This window comes from Kryptolebias marmoratus, linkage group LG1 (genome assembly GCF_001649575.2).
Source record: "Kryptolebias marmoratus isolate JLee-2015 linkage group LG1, ASM164957v2, whole genome shotgun sequence".
Classification (NCBI taxonomy): domain Eukaryota; kingdom Metazoa; phylum Chordata; class Actinopteri; order Cyprinodontiformes; family Rivulidae; genus Kryptolebias; species Kryptolebias marmoratus.
The window spans coordinates 20,359,716-20,374,663 of NC_051430.1; the positions used below are offsets into that span (position 1 = coordinate 20,359,716).

Genomic DNA, 14,948 nt, shown 5'->3' on the forward strand with positions numbered 1-14,948 from the left:
TCTTATGTGTGATGTTGACAGACTCCGCCTACTCAGCTCGACGTTACGTGAGTCGGTAAAGAAATCGCGTTAACCCACTACTCCTCAGCGACTAGTCTGGTTGTATGGCTGCAATGGAAACTAGCTAGCTTGCAGTCGGGTTGTTTATTTTGTGAGAAATACGGCCTTTTTTTACATTTCACTTGTTTTTCCATACACCTGACCACACAGTCGATTCATTTTTTGTCTCGTTCTCATCGGGTAAGCTAATGTTTTGGCTGCTATTTTAAATGTCAACCAGGAACCAGGTCCGTTGCTAGCTGTGTTAGCGTTAGCTTTGCAGTAACAGAGATGCTACTAGGGTGGTTCAGTCGGGAAAATTTACAGTTATGTTGATTTATCTTGGTCAGGCTGTCAGTCGTTTAATAATTAACGTTTTTAAGGATTTCCAAACTTTATATTTAAGATGGAATAGCACAGTGTTACTCCTGGATTTACTGAACGGTGTCACATTAAAACATTTTCTTTTATTTAAGGCTAACCATTAGCTATCCGCCTGTATTTATGACCTTAAAGTCATAAACGTTTTCACCTAACCTTAGTTTTAAAACTGTTGTTTCATTTATTTATTTGCACCTGGAAAGAAACTTAAGAAGTAGCCTGCTAAAGTAAAGTTATGCATATTGTTTATCTTCTACACCCATTACCAAACCTCAGCACAATAAGTGTTTTATTCAATCATTATACTTTAATGTCATATCATTCATGCTCCCTGCAGTCAACTTTCCTTTGTTGTAACAGTGACAAAGAAGTTGCAGAAATATTTACAACTATTTCAGATAAACTACCAGATGTGTTGTGGTGTCTGTGTGGTCACATAGAATATCTTGTCCTCTTTTATTTATTTATTTTTTATTTTTTGCTGACATTAAGGAAGCAAATCTGATGCAACATGAGACACATAGAAGTAGCTGTACTACTTTCAGGCCTGACAGTGAGCTTTTTATATGTCCCACATTCATTTAGACACTACAGGATCTGTTTACTGTCATCTAGAGACACAACTACTCATTTAAACCTTTGATATATAAACAAACTAATTGTAAATTTGCTAACTTTGCCTGTGGTTTCTGTGTGTGTCCAGTTTTAGGTAGCTATGGGTGGGCTAGGGAACGGCCGCCGAGGAGGAAGATCCCCGCCTCTGATGATTGCAGCTCTGATTGCCTGTATCTTAGTTCTGGGCTTTAATTACTGGGTGTCCAGCTCCCGCAACCTGGAGCTACAGGTAGGCTGACCTACACCTCTCTGGGTTTTTTGCATTTTGAGGTGTCGGGAATAATGCTGCAAGAAAATCCAGGGTCTTTGAAATGAGAATTAACTTGTGTTTCTTGCACTGATAGCCGGTTGCTTCCAGCGTCTACCAAAACCTGCTGTTTACCGTTTATCTGCTATATGATAAATTAACAAATTCTTATAATTGCTTTGTTGATGCTGACTTGCAATGCCAGTACTTGAGCTAGATAAGCGTTCTCACTTATCTCATGATAAGTCGTTATGTGGACTTTGGTTTTGCTCACTAATGTGCATGTCTTCATGGAGCTTCAATGACATCTGATTTTTAGTCAGATAGCTGGATTGCATTATGTTCTAGTTCCTGTATTACAGAAGGAAGCTGAACAAAGACATACTCTTACAAACCGGAAGGGCCTCTGAGTGTCATTAGGAAGCAATTAATGTTCTTCTTTTCAGTTTAGTTCAGTATGTGCAGGGAAAATTACTCCGATGCAAACAGTAAACATGAAACGCTCATAAAACAAAGCTGCAGCATAATGTTAGGTAGACAAATCTGCTGCTGTAATCTGAAAGTGTCTGCCTTTAGCTGAACAGATGCCAGAATTACAAACATTGCTCTGTCTTTGGCACTGGGCTGTGGTAACTCGTTGGTCATCGCCCCGGTGTTTTAACCCTGAGGCTGTGGGTTCGAGTCCAGGTTGCGTCAGAAGGGGTGTTCGGTGTAAAAGGATTGCCAAATCTTTAGTGTGAGGTCGCTCACTGTGGCGACTCCTGCTGAAGGGAGCAGCCGAAAGAACAACTCCGCCTTTATCACTGACAATATGCTTGATTCTGTTTCCTTTTTAAATGCAAATTATTGTTTTTATCAGTTTGTTGTCTTTTTATCTTTCACAACACAGTTTAGGGTTTTATTCTTCTGTTTTTATGTGTATTTTATGTTGCATGCTGTCTGAATGGTGTCATGATAGACTTGAGGCTGTTGTGGCAGAAATGATAAGGGAGACGAGAAAAGCCTAAAGAAATGTTGAGCAGAAAATCCCAGAAATGAGATGGCTCTGAGCAGCAGAATAGGTCTAACCTGAGGTTTGAGACAATGCCTTTTAAACAAAGGAAGTCAGCAAAAAGAAAACAAGACCATCAGCCTCATCTGAGCTGGAAGGCCATATCACCTGGAGGGCAGCGTGACTTAACATCAGAATAAACACACATACTCTACACGATACATTCTGTTACCTCCTGAGGAGGATACATCAGAAGACCCATCTATAAATCTTATTTCCCAGAACCAAAGGACTGATAACGTGTAAAAGTATATCATAAATCGGTTGTAATCAGCTGTGTCCTCTTATGTCAAAATAAGAAATGAGTGCAAACGGATAGCATGAAGGTGTTGCACAACTTGTTTTAATTTGAATCCCTTTATCATCGTGTGCGTGTCTCACAGACCAAGCTGTATGAGCTGGAGGGCCAAGTGCGACGCGGGGCGGCGGAGCGGGAGGTGAAGAAGAGCGAGTTCCAGGAGGTCCAGAAACAGAAGGATGAGATCCAGAAAGAGAAGCAGCAGATCGAAAACTTTTACAAGAGACAAATGGATGGAGTCCAGCTCACCTGCAGCCAGGACAAGGTGAGCACTAAAAACTAAATGACTGCTAACAGGATAACATTGGAGCTTAAACAGTTGTGTCTAAAATGGGTCGAATGAAACATATTTTAATATAAAATGGAATTGTTAAAATTAATTCTAGTTCTGTTTTTTTTTTTTTTTTTTTTATAGGCCAAACAGCAGCAGAACATTTCCTCAAGCACCAAAACAATCCAAGAACTCAAAGGTTAAATTTAACCTCTGCTTCTCAAAAGCTGAATTGTCCCCGCAGCCAGCAGAACTGTGCTGCGGAAGGAAGCGCTTTTGTTCCTGAAATGTGCTCGTCTGTGTTGCAGGTCATGTGAATCAGCTGAATAATGACTTGGGAAAGCTTCAGAAGGAGCTGCAGAGTTGCCAAAACAACATAAACAGCCTCAACAAGAAATTAACTTATGAGATGTAAGGTTTTATTTATTTGCACATTTAAATTAGCTCCGATTAACACAAGCTTCTGCCACTGTAAATGACCTCGGTCCAGTTCATTATTGGTTTTGTTTCTTGCTTCTGTTTGGGTTCAAATAAATTTGTTTCTCTGTGCTCCTTTTGCAGGACCCAGTGCGAGTCCAGGATCCAGTCCCAGAAGGAGCTGTGTGACGAGACGGTGGCCGCTGCTAAACTGGAAGTTGAGAAGAAAATGGAGAAACTCGGCCCGTCTTTTGGTGTCCCCACACAGGTTAGATGGTTGTTGGTTGTCTGACAGTAAAATCTTTCCACATGTGTGGGATCATGGCGGTCCATTCATTTATCGGCTCTGCACTCTTAAGTCCAGAATGATGATGGTTGCTTTCTGTGATTTCAGCTCTTAGTTCTGAACTGATCTGTTGTTTCCTGGTGTCACTTCCCCCTCAGCAGAAAAACACAGGAAAGGAAGCAGATGAAGAAGACCCAACAGTCAAAGCTCTGCCCAATGGAGATCAAATAACTGTGGCGAACCACACGCTAGGCAGCCCTCAGCCTAAAGGAGATAAAACCCTTGATTCACTCACTAATGATATCATCGTTGACCACGGTAGGAGTAAAAAACAGAAGGCGTTTTGGTTCTCATGTCATTTAACAGAAGGATTTAACCTAACCATATGCACTTCTGGTGACATATGGCTTTTGTCCTCAAGTCTGCTTCATTTGTTTTTTTCAGATTCTGAAGTTTTCGAACAGTCGCCGACAAAGGATCTGTCTAAAGCAGTGATCCAGTCCGTTCCTTTGGCTGCTGCAGTGAAGCAGAGCAGACTGCAGCCAGGAGAGGAAGACGTCAGAACAGACGAGACGGAGACGAAGACCAACAACGAGCTGAAGAACAATCTGACCGAGGGCAGAGACATGGAGGTGATGGATGCTCACGAAGAAGGAGCTCAAACAGAAGGTGAATGACATTTTGTCTTCATCCGTGCAGCACAATCAGAAAAGTCCAGTTTCATTGTAATTTGCTTTCTCTAGATAATAACTAGAAATCAGTTGTATGCCAGGACTGATCTGCTGACGGAGCTGAAACTACATTTCAGTGATGTTTGAAACAATATGGAGAGAGTTTCTTTGTTTGGTGTGCACAAAGTTACTAGATTATCCTACTAGATAGTCTTTATTGAGTAATTAGACTGCGGTGGCGATAGTGTTGGACTTTATTGCGAGTAAACGGCAGCTTGTTCTTCCAGAAGCTGACCCTGGCATGGAGGGTATGTTGATTGATCAAGGGAAGCCAGATGAGATGCCCGTCGGCCAGAAACTCGAACCGGAGGAGTACGATGGAGACGAGCAGGTGGTAGGCGGCGTGGATCTGGAAAAACAACAGAGGGGTAGTCAAGATGAAAATCTAGGTATGTGTGGTGATTTCTAGAGCGAGGCTGATGGATTCTGTGCATTATATCTGCCTTTAGATTTATCTGGATTAAGTTCAGATGAGTTGAAGGGTTTGCTGGCTTGTTTGGGATTAAATGTGAGACTTGTGTTTGTTTTTTATGTTTTAATGTCTGCTAGACAAAGACATGGAGGAGGAGCTGGCTGACTACAATGGGGATGATGAAAATGAAGGGGAGTTTGAAGCGGACAAACAAGCTGCACTTGCTCAAATCTAAGGTATACATTGAAACACTGATTTACGATTTTCTGACGGGGATTCGGCTGCTCGTCTTTTCTTTCAGGTCATTATTACCCAATAATTCTAACCCAGCATCAGTAAACCATCCTCAACTCTGCAGCAGTGTTTCCTGTCGAGCAGTCGGAGCGTTTTACTAACAGGAGTTCCATCTTTTGTTTTATTTCTTAGAGACTGAGTTGACGAGTGAAGCTGCACATCAGAGAGAAGAAAAGCTGCACCACACAGCAAGAAAACAAAACGGTTTTATATGAGATTTTCTAACAGAAGAACTCTGAGTGGTTCTTTTTGTCCCCCCCCCCCCCCATGTTCTTACCGGAAACCCTGTCATTTTCTTACTTTGTCACCAATTGTTCAGTTCTCTTAGAGGATGGCAAACATGACAAAAAATTAAATAAATAAAATTCAACCTCGGCACCATTTGGCTCCAAAAAACAAACACGTCAACATCATCAAAATTAGAAGAATTTGACGATGTGTTGACGCGTGTTATGTTGACTCGATACCAGCTGTGAGCTGAGTTATGTGCAGACCCTGGTCGGGTTACAAGGCCGTGAAATACTGAGACGAGTTGAAAAGGTCTGAGCGATTGCTGTGGCAGAACTCTGCCAGCAGGGGGCTCCGAGGCGCTGAGGCTCAGGTTTCTCTCCAATGAGGTTTATCATTTGACTGAATGACTGCAGGAAATGACACATGCTGTATTTCTTGTTACATTTTAGGGTTGGAAAAATAGCTGAAAAAACAGTCAGGTTGAATTAATGGACATAATGGGGAAAAAAATCATTTGATGTGTAATTTTAAAGTCCTTTTCGTCATTGCTGCATCATGACTAGTTCTCCTCAACACACGATTGTTGAAATGTTCCCGTATTTTACTGACAGCAAGACTTTTCTTCAAAGTGTCACAAGGTGGAATATTTGCAGCTTTCTACCTTTTTTTTTAAATACGACAAAAAAAAAGCAAGAAAATAGTTTTAAACTATAATAAAAAAAGGAATAGCTGGAAATGCCTAATCTGTAGATCTGATGAGTTGCAGCTGCACACATTATCTGTTGTGCTTAACCAGTTTTTTTAATTTTTCCAACGTTAAAGGCTCCTGGCTCAGTGGAGCGTGAATATAGAGGGATGTCTCTGCTCTGCTGAGGTAAACTGACTGAATGTAGCAAGGGAAGAAAAAAACAAAAAAAGATCAATTTCTGAGAATTCCCCGAAAGGTAACAATGGACATTTCTGGAAAGCGTGAGCGTCATTGTGTTTTGTGGCTTCTTCGGGCCAGTAGATGTCAACATTTCAGCTGTAGTGCTTGATTAATTCAGTGTATTTCACCGTAAAGCCACACTGAACTGGAAACTGTTTGGGGACGTGCAAATAAGAGCCGAGTGTAGTGAACAGAATTAACAAAAAAGTCAATGTGTGGGACTGGGACGATTTGTTGCCTTGTGTTTTATACAGGACAGATGTGTTTTTTTACCTTCGTGATTCTCTGCTTTTTGTTGTGTCGATGTGGGAAATTAGACCGAACATCTGCAAGAGGCTCGCCGTTTAATTTTCATAACAGTTTTGATCATCAGTAGTGCAGTCTACGATTTCATAATCTTGTAATGGGAAGTTATCTCCGTAACGCCTTTTTATTTGCTTATCTGAAAGCCTTCCCTGTTTCTGCTTCAGATTATGGTTGTTTCATTGTAGTAAAAGTTTTGTGCTAAAAGATAGAAATGTTGGAAAAAAAGATGCTTTCTTACTGTTCGTTTGTCATGAAAAAGTTTTATATTTAATGTTTTATTTTCTACATCTGAACCTGCACAGGTTCATTTAAAGTAACGTCAGGTACTGAAAAACGAGTCCTGCTGAAGACTTAATATTTAAGTTGCAAAGTTTGTAATACGATTTTTTTCCGACTAAGACGGCAAAGGAAAGATTTTGTTAGTTTGGATTTGAAAGTCGGCTCTTCTGTGGCTCTCCTGACGAACAGAGACTCGGTCGTCTGTCTCTACACATGTTTTTTAGTTTTTTATTTAAATGTTTTTGCATTCATCATTTCATGTATTGTTGTTTTCTGACGAGGTACAGCCCAGACAACCTCCTGTTTGTGTTGCCAGTATGCTTTGTCTCCGTTTGTGTAAAAAGTCCTCTTATTTTTAAGTACGAGAGAGAAAATGTTTTCTGACTTTTATTAATTTTATTGACTTTTTAGTGGTTTAATTTGCTGTATCTAATTTTACCATTTTGACAGATTTAAATCGGCCTTTTTTGACATGAGAGAATAAAGTATTTGGATTTAATGGCTGTTTGTAAACTTAATTTATTATATATGATAAAAATAAGCCAAAGCAAATTCACACGCACACTAAACCCACCCTACAGTCGGAGTAACAGCGACACAAAACATGTTTCTGAAACTAGTTTAAATCATATCCATGCGTTAAAAGGTGGTTTGATAAGATTTTATGGAATTGCAAATAAAATAAAGGGTCCTCTTTTTAGGAGGAATGATTGTAAGACGTTTCTTTGGGGCTTCATGAGAACCTTATTCCTCGATCAGGACATAAATTTAACCCAGAGGGAAGTAAGAACACGTTCAGTTGGATAGTGTTTGTGGTTGTAAGACATTTGTATGAATATCTGTGTGAGATCATTGATAACACAAAATTTTCAAAACACTATAGTTTATCTCAGAGAAAAATGCAAAAGGAACAATGACACATTCTTTTATTTCCCGTTTGTTAGGTTTGACTTACCCTTTTATTAGTTTCTTTTCTCCTGAGAACACATCAGTTTAAAGGTTTGTGTTAAATACAAACCTACAAACCTCTCATGGAGACTAAAGTGACGTCAAACAACCCTTTTAACCTTTTAACACCACATGTTCACACCTTCAGCGTCTAAGACAAACCAACACGGTCTGGTTGAAAACAGCAGCAAACAGAAGATCGAAGAAAGTCTGTTTTTATGTAAGAGCTCATGAGCGATATATAAAATGTTTGAAATATAAATTTGAAATGCACACACACACACACACACAAAAACTACTGAAATAGACTTTTCTGTAAAAATGATGTGTGAAAGCCAAAGAAGCTGAAACTGGGTTGAAACAAGCAGAGCAGAGGCTAAAATGAGCAGGACACAAGTTAAAATGACAAAAACCCAAGCTAAAAGCAGAACAGCAGCTAAAGGCTCCCAGTGTATTTCTTTAGAGAAATGCTTAATGAATAAAGTTAATTGTTTTGAAAGTATAAAATGTCTTCTCTCCAATGAGCTGCTTGTTTCGATATATTAACAGGTAAAATGCTGTGTAAGAACGCAGAAGTAGCAGAAAATTCACAAAAACTATAAAGAGGAAAACAATAGTGTGAGTGCTAATTCAGCGTTCGCACAATCCTTTGGGAACATGACGGCTCGTAGTGACAGAAAATCTGCCTGAATCTGGTTCTTCAGGTTTCAAAGCTCAAATGCGGTGCTGGTGTGAAAACCTTCGCTGCCTCAGTCTTCACCTGTTAGTTCCACTGCCAGAACAGACAGAAGATGCAACATGATAAAAAATAAATAATAAAAAAAAGCTTTAAGTCTGTTTTCCATTGGCTGCACAAATCTCCAGCCAATGAAAACAGTCCTCCAAAATCTGATAGTCCCTATAAAAACAGGAAGCAATCCTCCAGTCAGACACCTGAAGTGATCCAAATCAAGAGGAACCACCATGAAGCTTTGTCTTGTCCTCGTTCTGCTGCTCGGAGGTGAGTTTTTTTTCCTCTCTGCAATTAATTTCAGAATTTGACCTTTAAATTTAATGTAATGCAAAATGTAAACTGCCAGTCATCCAGTTTTGCATGTTTTGGACCTGTGTAGAATTAATCCACGTTTTTTTTTTCCTGCTTCCCGTCTTCAGGTTCTGCCTCAGGGGACATTGAGAAGAGGATTCTCGGGAGTACTGAATGTAAGAAAGACAGGCAGTACCACGTTCAGATAGAGTCTGTTCAGGGGGGGAGATCCTGCGGAGGCGCCCTGCTGAACACCCGCTGGGTCATCACTGCGGCTCACTGTGCAGGACAGTAAGACATCACTCGCTCGTTATCGTCTCCACCGTTCGGTCACCGTTGGCAACCCTGTCTTTTTGTAAGATCTTCAAACCTTTCTGCTCTTCCTTCGCAGGGCTATCAAGGTAAAGCTCGGCCTGAACAACGATGTGTCGATTTTCACCAAGGCCTTCTCGCTCATGAAAGGAAACTCCAAAAAACACGAGCAAACGGTGCCAGTTGCCCAACAGCACGCCTTTAAAGACGAGGAGGGCAAGCTACATGACATCGTGCTGATAAAACTGAACGAGGACATGTCTGCAAAAACCCCCACCATCGACCTCCACTCAGGAGAGTGTTCAAGGCCGCCGCCGAAGGCCAAAGTTCAGGTTGGAGGCATGGGGCAAGCGAAGACAGGTGAGAGTGTGAAAAACACGCAGACTTAAGACTCAGCTTTTGAAAAGAGAAGTCACGCTTGGGACGTTTTGAACCCTTCAGGGGGCAAACCTGTTAAAGAGGTGAGATGTGCAACCACGGAGATCTCTGCCTGCGGCGAGAACGACAAACCTGCCGACGCGTACCACAGCGACGAAACTACAACCATGTGCGCCCACAGACCGGGAGTGGAGGCCTGCTTTGTAAGCAAACTTTCCTGTTTAATACAATTATTTTATCATCCATTTTGTGCCTTTCTGGTTTTTACTTCGATGTGTGTGTTTCAGGGCGATGCAGGCTCAGCCGTGGAGTACGAAGGACACTTACATGGGATTATTGTCAGTGACCCTGTGGACAAGTGTGCAAATCAGATTGTAATGCTGGATATCTGTTACTACATGGAGTGGATCGAAAAAACCATGAAGGAGAACTAATGAGGAGATCACAGAGGCCATGTTTAATAAATACAGTCACCTATCAATTTAACTTATCTTTATTTATTTTAGAATGAAACCAAAGAGTCAAGAGTAATTCAGCCACATATGGTCATACTGTCATATTATTATATTATTTAATGGGAAGTTTAGCTATTTAAAACACATTATTTATTAAAATGCCTTGTTGTTGTCCAGGTCCCCATTTAACAGCCGCAAATAAAAATGTGCAACAGAACAGAGTTTGTGTCTTATCTGTTATCGTCTGAAACATCTGAACAGCAGGAGCCTCATTTCCATAACTGAGAAACCACTTACAAATTCAAATGATCCTTTCACTTTATGAGCCACAAAGTTGATCAGGATTTCTGCTGTCACTCCTCAAAACTCAAACAATTTAAATTATGAGCACAATCGGACCCACAGCAAAGAGCATAACCTGATGCGTGGTTCTTGTTTAGGATGCTTTGGCTCAAAACCAGCATCACTAAACACAAATTAAAAATAAACCTACAATAAAAACTACAATTACCAGCACCTATCCAACATTTTTCCATAGTTTAATGTAAAAACTACAATATTTTATCCCGGCAAACTCAAATTTATCTTCCTGTCAATGTGAATCAGTCTTAAAAGCCAACTTTTTGTTTTAATTCTTCTTGAAATAATTAAAATCAGCAGGATGCTTGTTTACAGAAAACAACCCCACTTTGTTTCTATGAGAATTGAAGCACTCTTGGGGCCCCCTGCTGGCATGAGGTGCCCCAAGCAGCTGCCTAATTTGAGCTGGGGTTAGTGAATCCTTGCACAATCTTTACTAACATATCTATACCTGTATCTATATTTAAGTTAGGTTAGGGGATGTAGTATAAGTAACTAAGTTGGGTCACGTTCACGTCAAGCAGTCTCACTTTTCTGGAGTTGCTTGTCAACACAACCCTCAACGTGAATGCAACTTTTTTCTGACTTTAATAGTTCTGCCCCTGAAATAAGGCAATCCTTAAGGCATCGCCTTGTATTTGTGGTGTGTGAAACCTTTGCTCATTGTTTCCATTTTGTAGGTAACATTATGTTTATGACTTATTTCCCTTTTTTTATTTGTGATTTTTTTTATGCTACCACAGCAGATCTGCAAAAAGAAAGCTGGAATCTGTAAATCCAGCACATAAATCTAAGCCCACAATTATGCTTTGAGCTGAATAAAACTTTAAGTTGAGGAAATACAGAGACAATTACAAATATGCATGATTTGCTTCCTGATGGTGTGCTCCTATATTTTTAGTTCTTGATGGAAAGCACATTAGGTTGCTTTGTGCAAGAAATGCACTTCATATATAAACTTTAACTTGATTTGATTCTTGCATTCGTGATTTTTTCCCCCCATAAGTTTGTGGTATATTGTCCAACTTAACCAGAGCTGATCTGAGGGGAAAGGCCATGAGAGTGACGTACAGTTACTTTCTCAATCAGCAGGGGGAGATGCACAAGCACAAACACGGAGAAGATCCTGAACCAAACTGAAAATTATACAGAGTACACAGCTTTTTTCAGAAAGGTGCAGGTGCTCCTGTTGTGTGCAACAGGACTCCTGTTAAGGGATTTGTGAGGTCCATTCATTCAGTTTTATTTTGTCTGAAGTTGGGAAGGAACAGGTTCAGGAGGAAAGCTCAGGCCTCCCTCTCACCAGAAACACTCTCCAGAGGCGAAGCCATTCCCAGGCTAGACGGGATAGATAATCCCTCCAGTGGCCCCCCTTCCAGGAGGATGTGCTCAGAAAAGAGGAGGCATCAGTTGCCCAAACCACTTCAGCTGACTCTTTTCAATGTCACCAGCCACCCTGCAGGAGTCCATTCCACCCACTTTAATCCAGGATCTTGTTCTTTTTGTCATAATTCATATGTCATTAGCGTACATGAGGATTGGAATAGATGGACTGTTGTAATCAAGAGCTTTGCCTTTTGGCTCAGCTATTTCGTCACCATGACAGACTGAATAAAGGCCCCAAAGCATTAGTTTAATATTTAATTATACAAAATAACTGATGTGATTGTGTAGCAGCACAAATTCTGTTCTTTAGGTTTGTTTCATTTGCTGGTTATGTGTTTACTTTCCAACCTGATAACTATTGTTATAATCCACTATTGATCAAGCATGAAAAATGTAAAAGAGTGGGTCGTGAACAATGGGGCTTAGCAACAAATCAAATCGTGCTCAGGCTCACCCACAACATTGGACTTATTTATTTTTGCACATCATGCATCAGACAGGACAAGCTGCTCTGCAACACGCAACAATGAACTATGCTTGGAAAAAATGTGAAAAACTGCATGGGTGGTCATTTTCATCTTTACCAGAAGGTTTGCATTTTTAAAAACTTTGTCACCTACAGTTCAGTTCTCTTAATTGCAAATGTGACTAAAAAAAAAAAACAAAAAAAAAAAACCTCGGAACTTGGCACCATTTCGCTTCAAAAATAGAAGACCTAAACATGGCTGAAAATTAGAAGATTTTGACGATGTGTTGACACGTTTTATGTTGACTCGATAACAGCTGTGAGCTGAGCTATGTGCAGACCCTTGTTGGGTTACAGGCCGTGAAACTCAAGACCTGAGCGGCTGCTGTGACAGAACTCCGCCAGCAGGGGGCTCTGAAGCTCAGATCTCAGCATTTTCAACAAAGGCTCAGCTTTCCCCCTGAAAGGTTTTCTCATAGTGACTGACTGACCGATTAAATCAGTGTTCCAGAATTTGTACTTTGACAGCAGGATGTGGAAAAAATTGCTCATTTTCTATTAAGTTTTGCTGATTACAAATTCAGTGTTTTCAAGAAATGCATTAAAAAGTGAAATATTGGGCCACAAGGAAGTCAGACGCAACCAAATGCCTACAGAGAGCAAGACAGGTCTTGAAGAGCCAGCTGAATGGTAAGAACAAAGTCCATATCATCAACATGTACACAGTGTCTGTCATCAGATACCCTGTGGGTATAATAACTTGGCCAGAGGAGATAGAAGCCACTGATATCAAGACAAGAAAGCTCCCCACAATGCACAGAGGGGAACTTTTGTGTCACCCTATGTCCAGCACCCTAAGACTGTAAACCAAGATAAAGGAGGGAGGCAGAGGACTAGTCAGCATCAGAGCCACTAAACCAAGACCCTGGAGTACATCAGGAAGAAAGCCCCCAATGATCTGCTAAGTGAATGTCTCAGGGAGCAGGAAGCCAATGTGGAAGAGGAGAAAGAGGAACCATCATGGAAAGATAAGCCCCTGCACAGCATGTACCCCTGGCAGATTGAGGAAGTGGCTGATATTAACAAATCCTACCAGTGGCTAGAAAAGGGTTGGACTGAAGGACAGCACAGAGGCACTAATCATGGCAGCACAAGAGCAATATAAGCTGGTGTCTGCCATACAAGGCAGGACCCAAAGTACCGGCTGTGCAAAGGCAGATTATACATTTAACACCCTAATCAAGTGGTTGGAATAATGTACAAGAACACTGAACATCTCTATGGACTGGAGGTCCTGCGGTCAAACGCCCTGCTCAGACCTGGCACCAAAAAACATTCCAGGCTGATTCAATCATAATTGTACAGCTCTAAATGGAGCTTTCTGATCCAGACGGACAAACAGATGATGGCTGACCAAGCAAACATTGTAGTTGTTGACAAACTGCAGAAGAAGGCAGTGACAAATGAGAACCACTTAAGGAACAGGGATGAAGAAAAATAAGCAAATTACAGGGGCTTTTCTAGATGGTGAATTTTCTGATGCATTGTTCTAAAAGATGAGTATTTGAGGGAAGAAAAGATCATTTTAAGATGTGGGATAACACTTTTATTAGTACAAATGCACTTAGATCTGCAGCTCAAAGTCAAATGTGATGCTGCTGTGTAAACTTCCCCACCAGACCATTTTATTGCACTCATCCATGCCTCCCTCAGTCCTCCCTCTGTCATTTGACTAACAGTCCATTTGGCTACCATAATAGGTATAGACTCAACATGACAAAAAGAAAAAAACACCTTTATTTCTATTGGCTGTCCACAAGTTCATCCAAAGATTTTCTTTCCCCCGATACCTGATAGTTCCTATTAAACACTGAATCATCATCCAGTCAGACACCTGAAGTGATCCACATCAGGAGGAACCACCATGAAGCTTTGCCTTGTTCTTGTTTTGCTGCTTGCTGGTGAGTTTTTTTTTTTTTTTTTTGCTTCATATAAATTAAGAATAACGGAAAATCTAATTCTGTAGCATTTGCAATAAAAACTGAACAAAGTCATTATCTACGTTTGCTATACATTTACACATTTTTGACCTGTGTAAGACTAATTGTTTATTAACCTTGCACAAAAAAAATGCTGTTTTATTTTTTAAATTATTTTGTGTGAGTTTCTGTCATTTCACTGCCACTCGTCCTTCTGTAAGGTTCCGCAGAAGGACGAGCCATTGAGAAGAGGGTCCTTCAGAGTAATCCCTGTAAAGAAGAGAGGCAGTACCACGTTCAGATAGAGTCTGTTCAGAAAGGGGTGTACTGTGGAGGGGCTCTGCTGAACACCCGCTGGGTCCTCACTGCCTCTCACTGCGCAGAACGGTAAGACACAGCTTCCAGCACGGTGTCCCATCAGCATCCGGGAGTTAAAAAGCAACAGATGTTAGAAATTTAAAAAGGAAAAAAAAAAAAACGTTAAAAGTGAAATGTTTTGACAGCTTTTTCTTCCATCACAAGATGCTCTCCTTTCCTTTCTTTGCAGGGATGTCAAAGTGAAGCTTGGCCTAAACGTGCCATTGGGAAAAAAACTTTTTTCCACAAATCTGGAGCAAACAATTACTACTGAACAACAGTTTACCTTTAAAGATGAGGAGGGGAAAGCCCATGACATTATGCTCATAAAACGAAGGTTACGTATGTAACTACGGTTCTATGAATCCCGGATGACCGCCAGAGGGCGGTGCTGAAAGCACTGAATGTTCCCTTCGCGCATGCGCAGTTCGAGTAATAGTATCAACAGAGTCACACTTGTGACACATCGGATGATCAATCAGAGGCTATATAGCCTG

The 14,948-nt window shown here is 40.7% G+C and overlaps 3 protein-coding genes across 5 annotated transcripts in view; all 3 read left to right on the top strand.

Moving 5' to 3' along the window:
• The first annotated feature begins 66 nt into the window (after positions 1–66).
• golm1 (golgi membrane protein 1) lies at positions 67–7,285 on the top strand. Of its 3 annotated transcripts, none has more exons than XM_017413871.1 (11): positions 67–240; positions 1,124–1,264; positions 2,717–2,896; positions 3,047–3,101; positions 3,211–3,313; positions 3,464–3,587; positions 3,764–3,923; positions 4,050–4,274; positions 4,567–4,725; positions 4,886–4,984; positions 5,175–7,285. In XM_017413871.1, the coding sequence occupies exons 2-10, from the start codon at positions 1,136–1,138 to the stop codon at positions 4,981–4,983; spliced, it is 1,233 nt and encodes a 410-aa protein (XP_017269360.1). In that variant the 5' UTR covers positions 67–240; positions 1,124–1,135; the 3' UTR covers position 4,984; positions 5,175–7,285. The 3 variants fall into 3 exon arrangements, with proteins under 3 accessions (XP_017269360.1, XP_017269357.1, XP_017269359.1); XM_017413868.1 differs by having other exon boundaries at positions 68–240; positions 4,564–4,725; XM_017413870.2 differs by having other exon boundaries at positions 69–240; positions 3,767–3,923; positions 4,564–4,725.
• An 812-nt stretch (positions 7,286–8,097) lies between these two features.
• Positions 8,098–10,106, top strand: LOC108234500 (kallikrein-8). The gene is made up of 5 exons (XM_017413718.3): positions 8,098–8,734; positions 8,887–9,049; positions 9,150–9,430; positions 9,512–9,651; positions 9,736–10,106. Exons 1-5 carry the CDS (start codon positions 8,698–8,700, stop codon positions 9,880–9,882), a joined length of 768 nt encoding a protein of 255 aa, XP_017269207.1. The 5' UTR covers positions 8,098–8,697; the 3' UTR covers positions 9,883–10,106.
• Positions 10,107–13,257: 3,151 nt separating this feature from the next.
• LOC108234501 (kallikrein-11-like) overlaps positions 13,258–14,948 on the top strand; it is a 12,946-nt gene continuing 11,255 nt past the window's right edge. The window contains exons 1-2 of the mRNA XM_037977703.1: positions 13,258–13,312; positions 14,316–14,481. Coding sequence (XP_037833631.1) covers positions 13,258–13,312; positions 14,316–14,481 — 221 coding nt within the window. The remainder of the gene's footprint in view (positions 13,313–14,315; positions 14,482–14,948) is intronic.

Excerpts from the sequence above, each read along its gene's own strand:
- golm1 (XM_017413868.1), top strand. The coding sequence starts at position 1,136 with ATGGGTGGGCTAGGGAACGGCCGCCGAGGAGGAAGATCCCCGCCTCTG. Across the intron at positions 1,265-2,716 it reads CCCGCAACCTGGAGCTACAG|ACCAAGCTGTATGAGCTGGA; the intron begins GTAGGCTGACCT and ends CGTGTCTCACAG. Across the intron at positions 2,897-3,046 it reads TCACCTGCAGCCAGGACAAG|GCCAAACAGCAGCAGAACAT; the intron begins GTGAGCACTAAA and ends TTTTTTTTATAG.
- LOC108234500 (XM_017413718.3), top strand. The coding sequence starts at position 8,698 with ATGAAGCTTTGTCTTGTCCTCGTTCTGCTGCTCGGAG. Across the intron at positions 8,735-8,886 it reads CCTCGTTCTGCTGCTCGGAG|GTTCTGCCTCAGGGGACATT; the intron begins GTGAGTTTTTTT and ends TCCCGTCTTCAG. Across the intron at positions 9,431-9,511 it reads CATGGGGCAAGCGAAGACAG|GGGGCAAACCTGTTAAAGAG; the intron begins GTGAGAGTGTGA and ends TGAACCCTTCAG.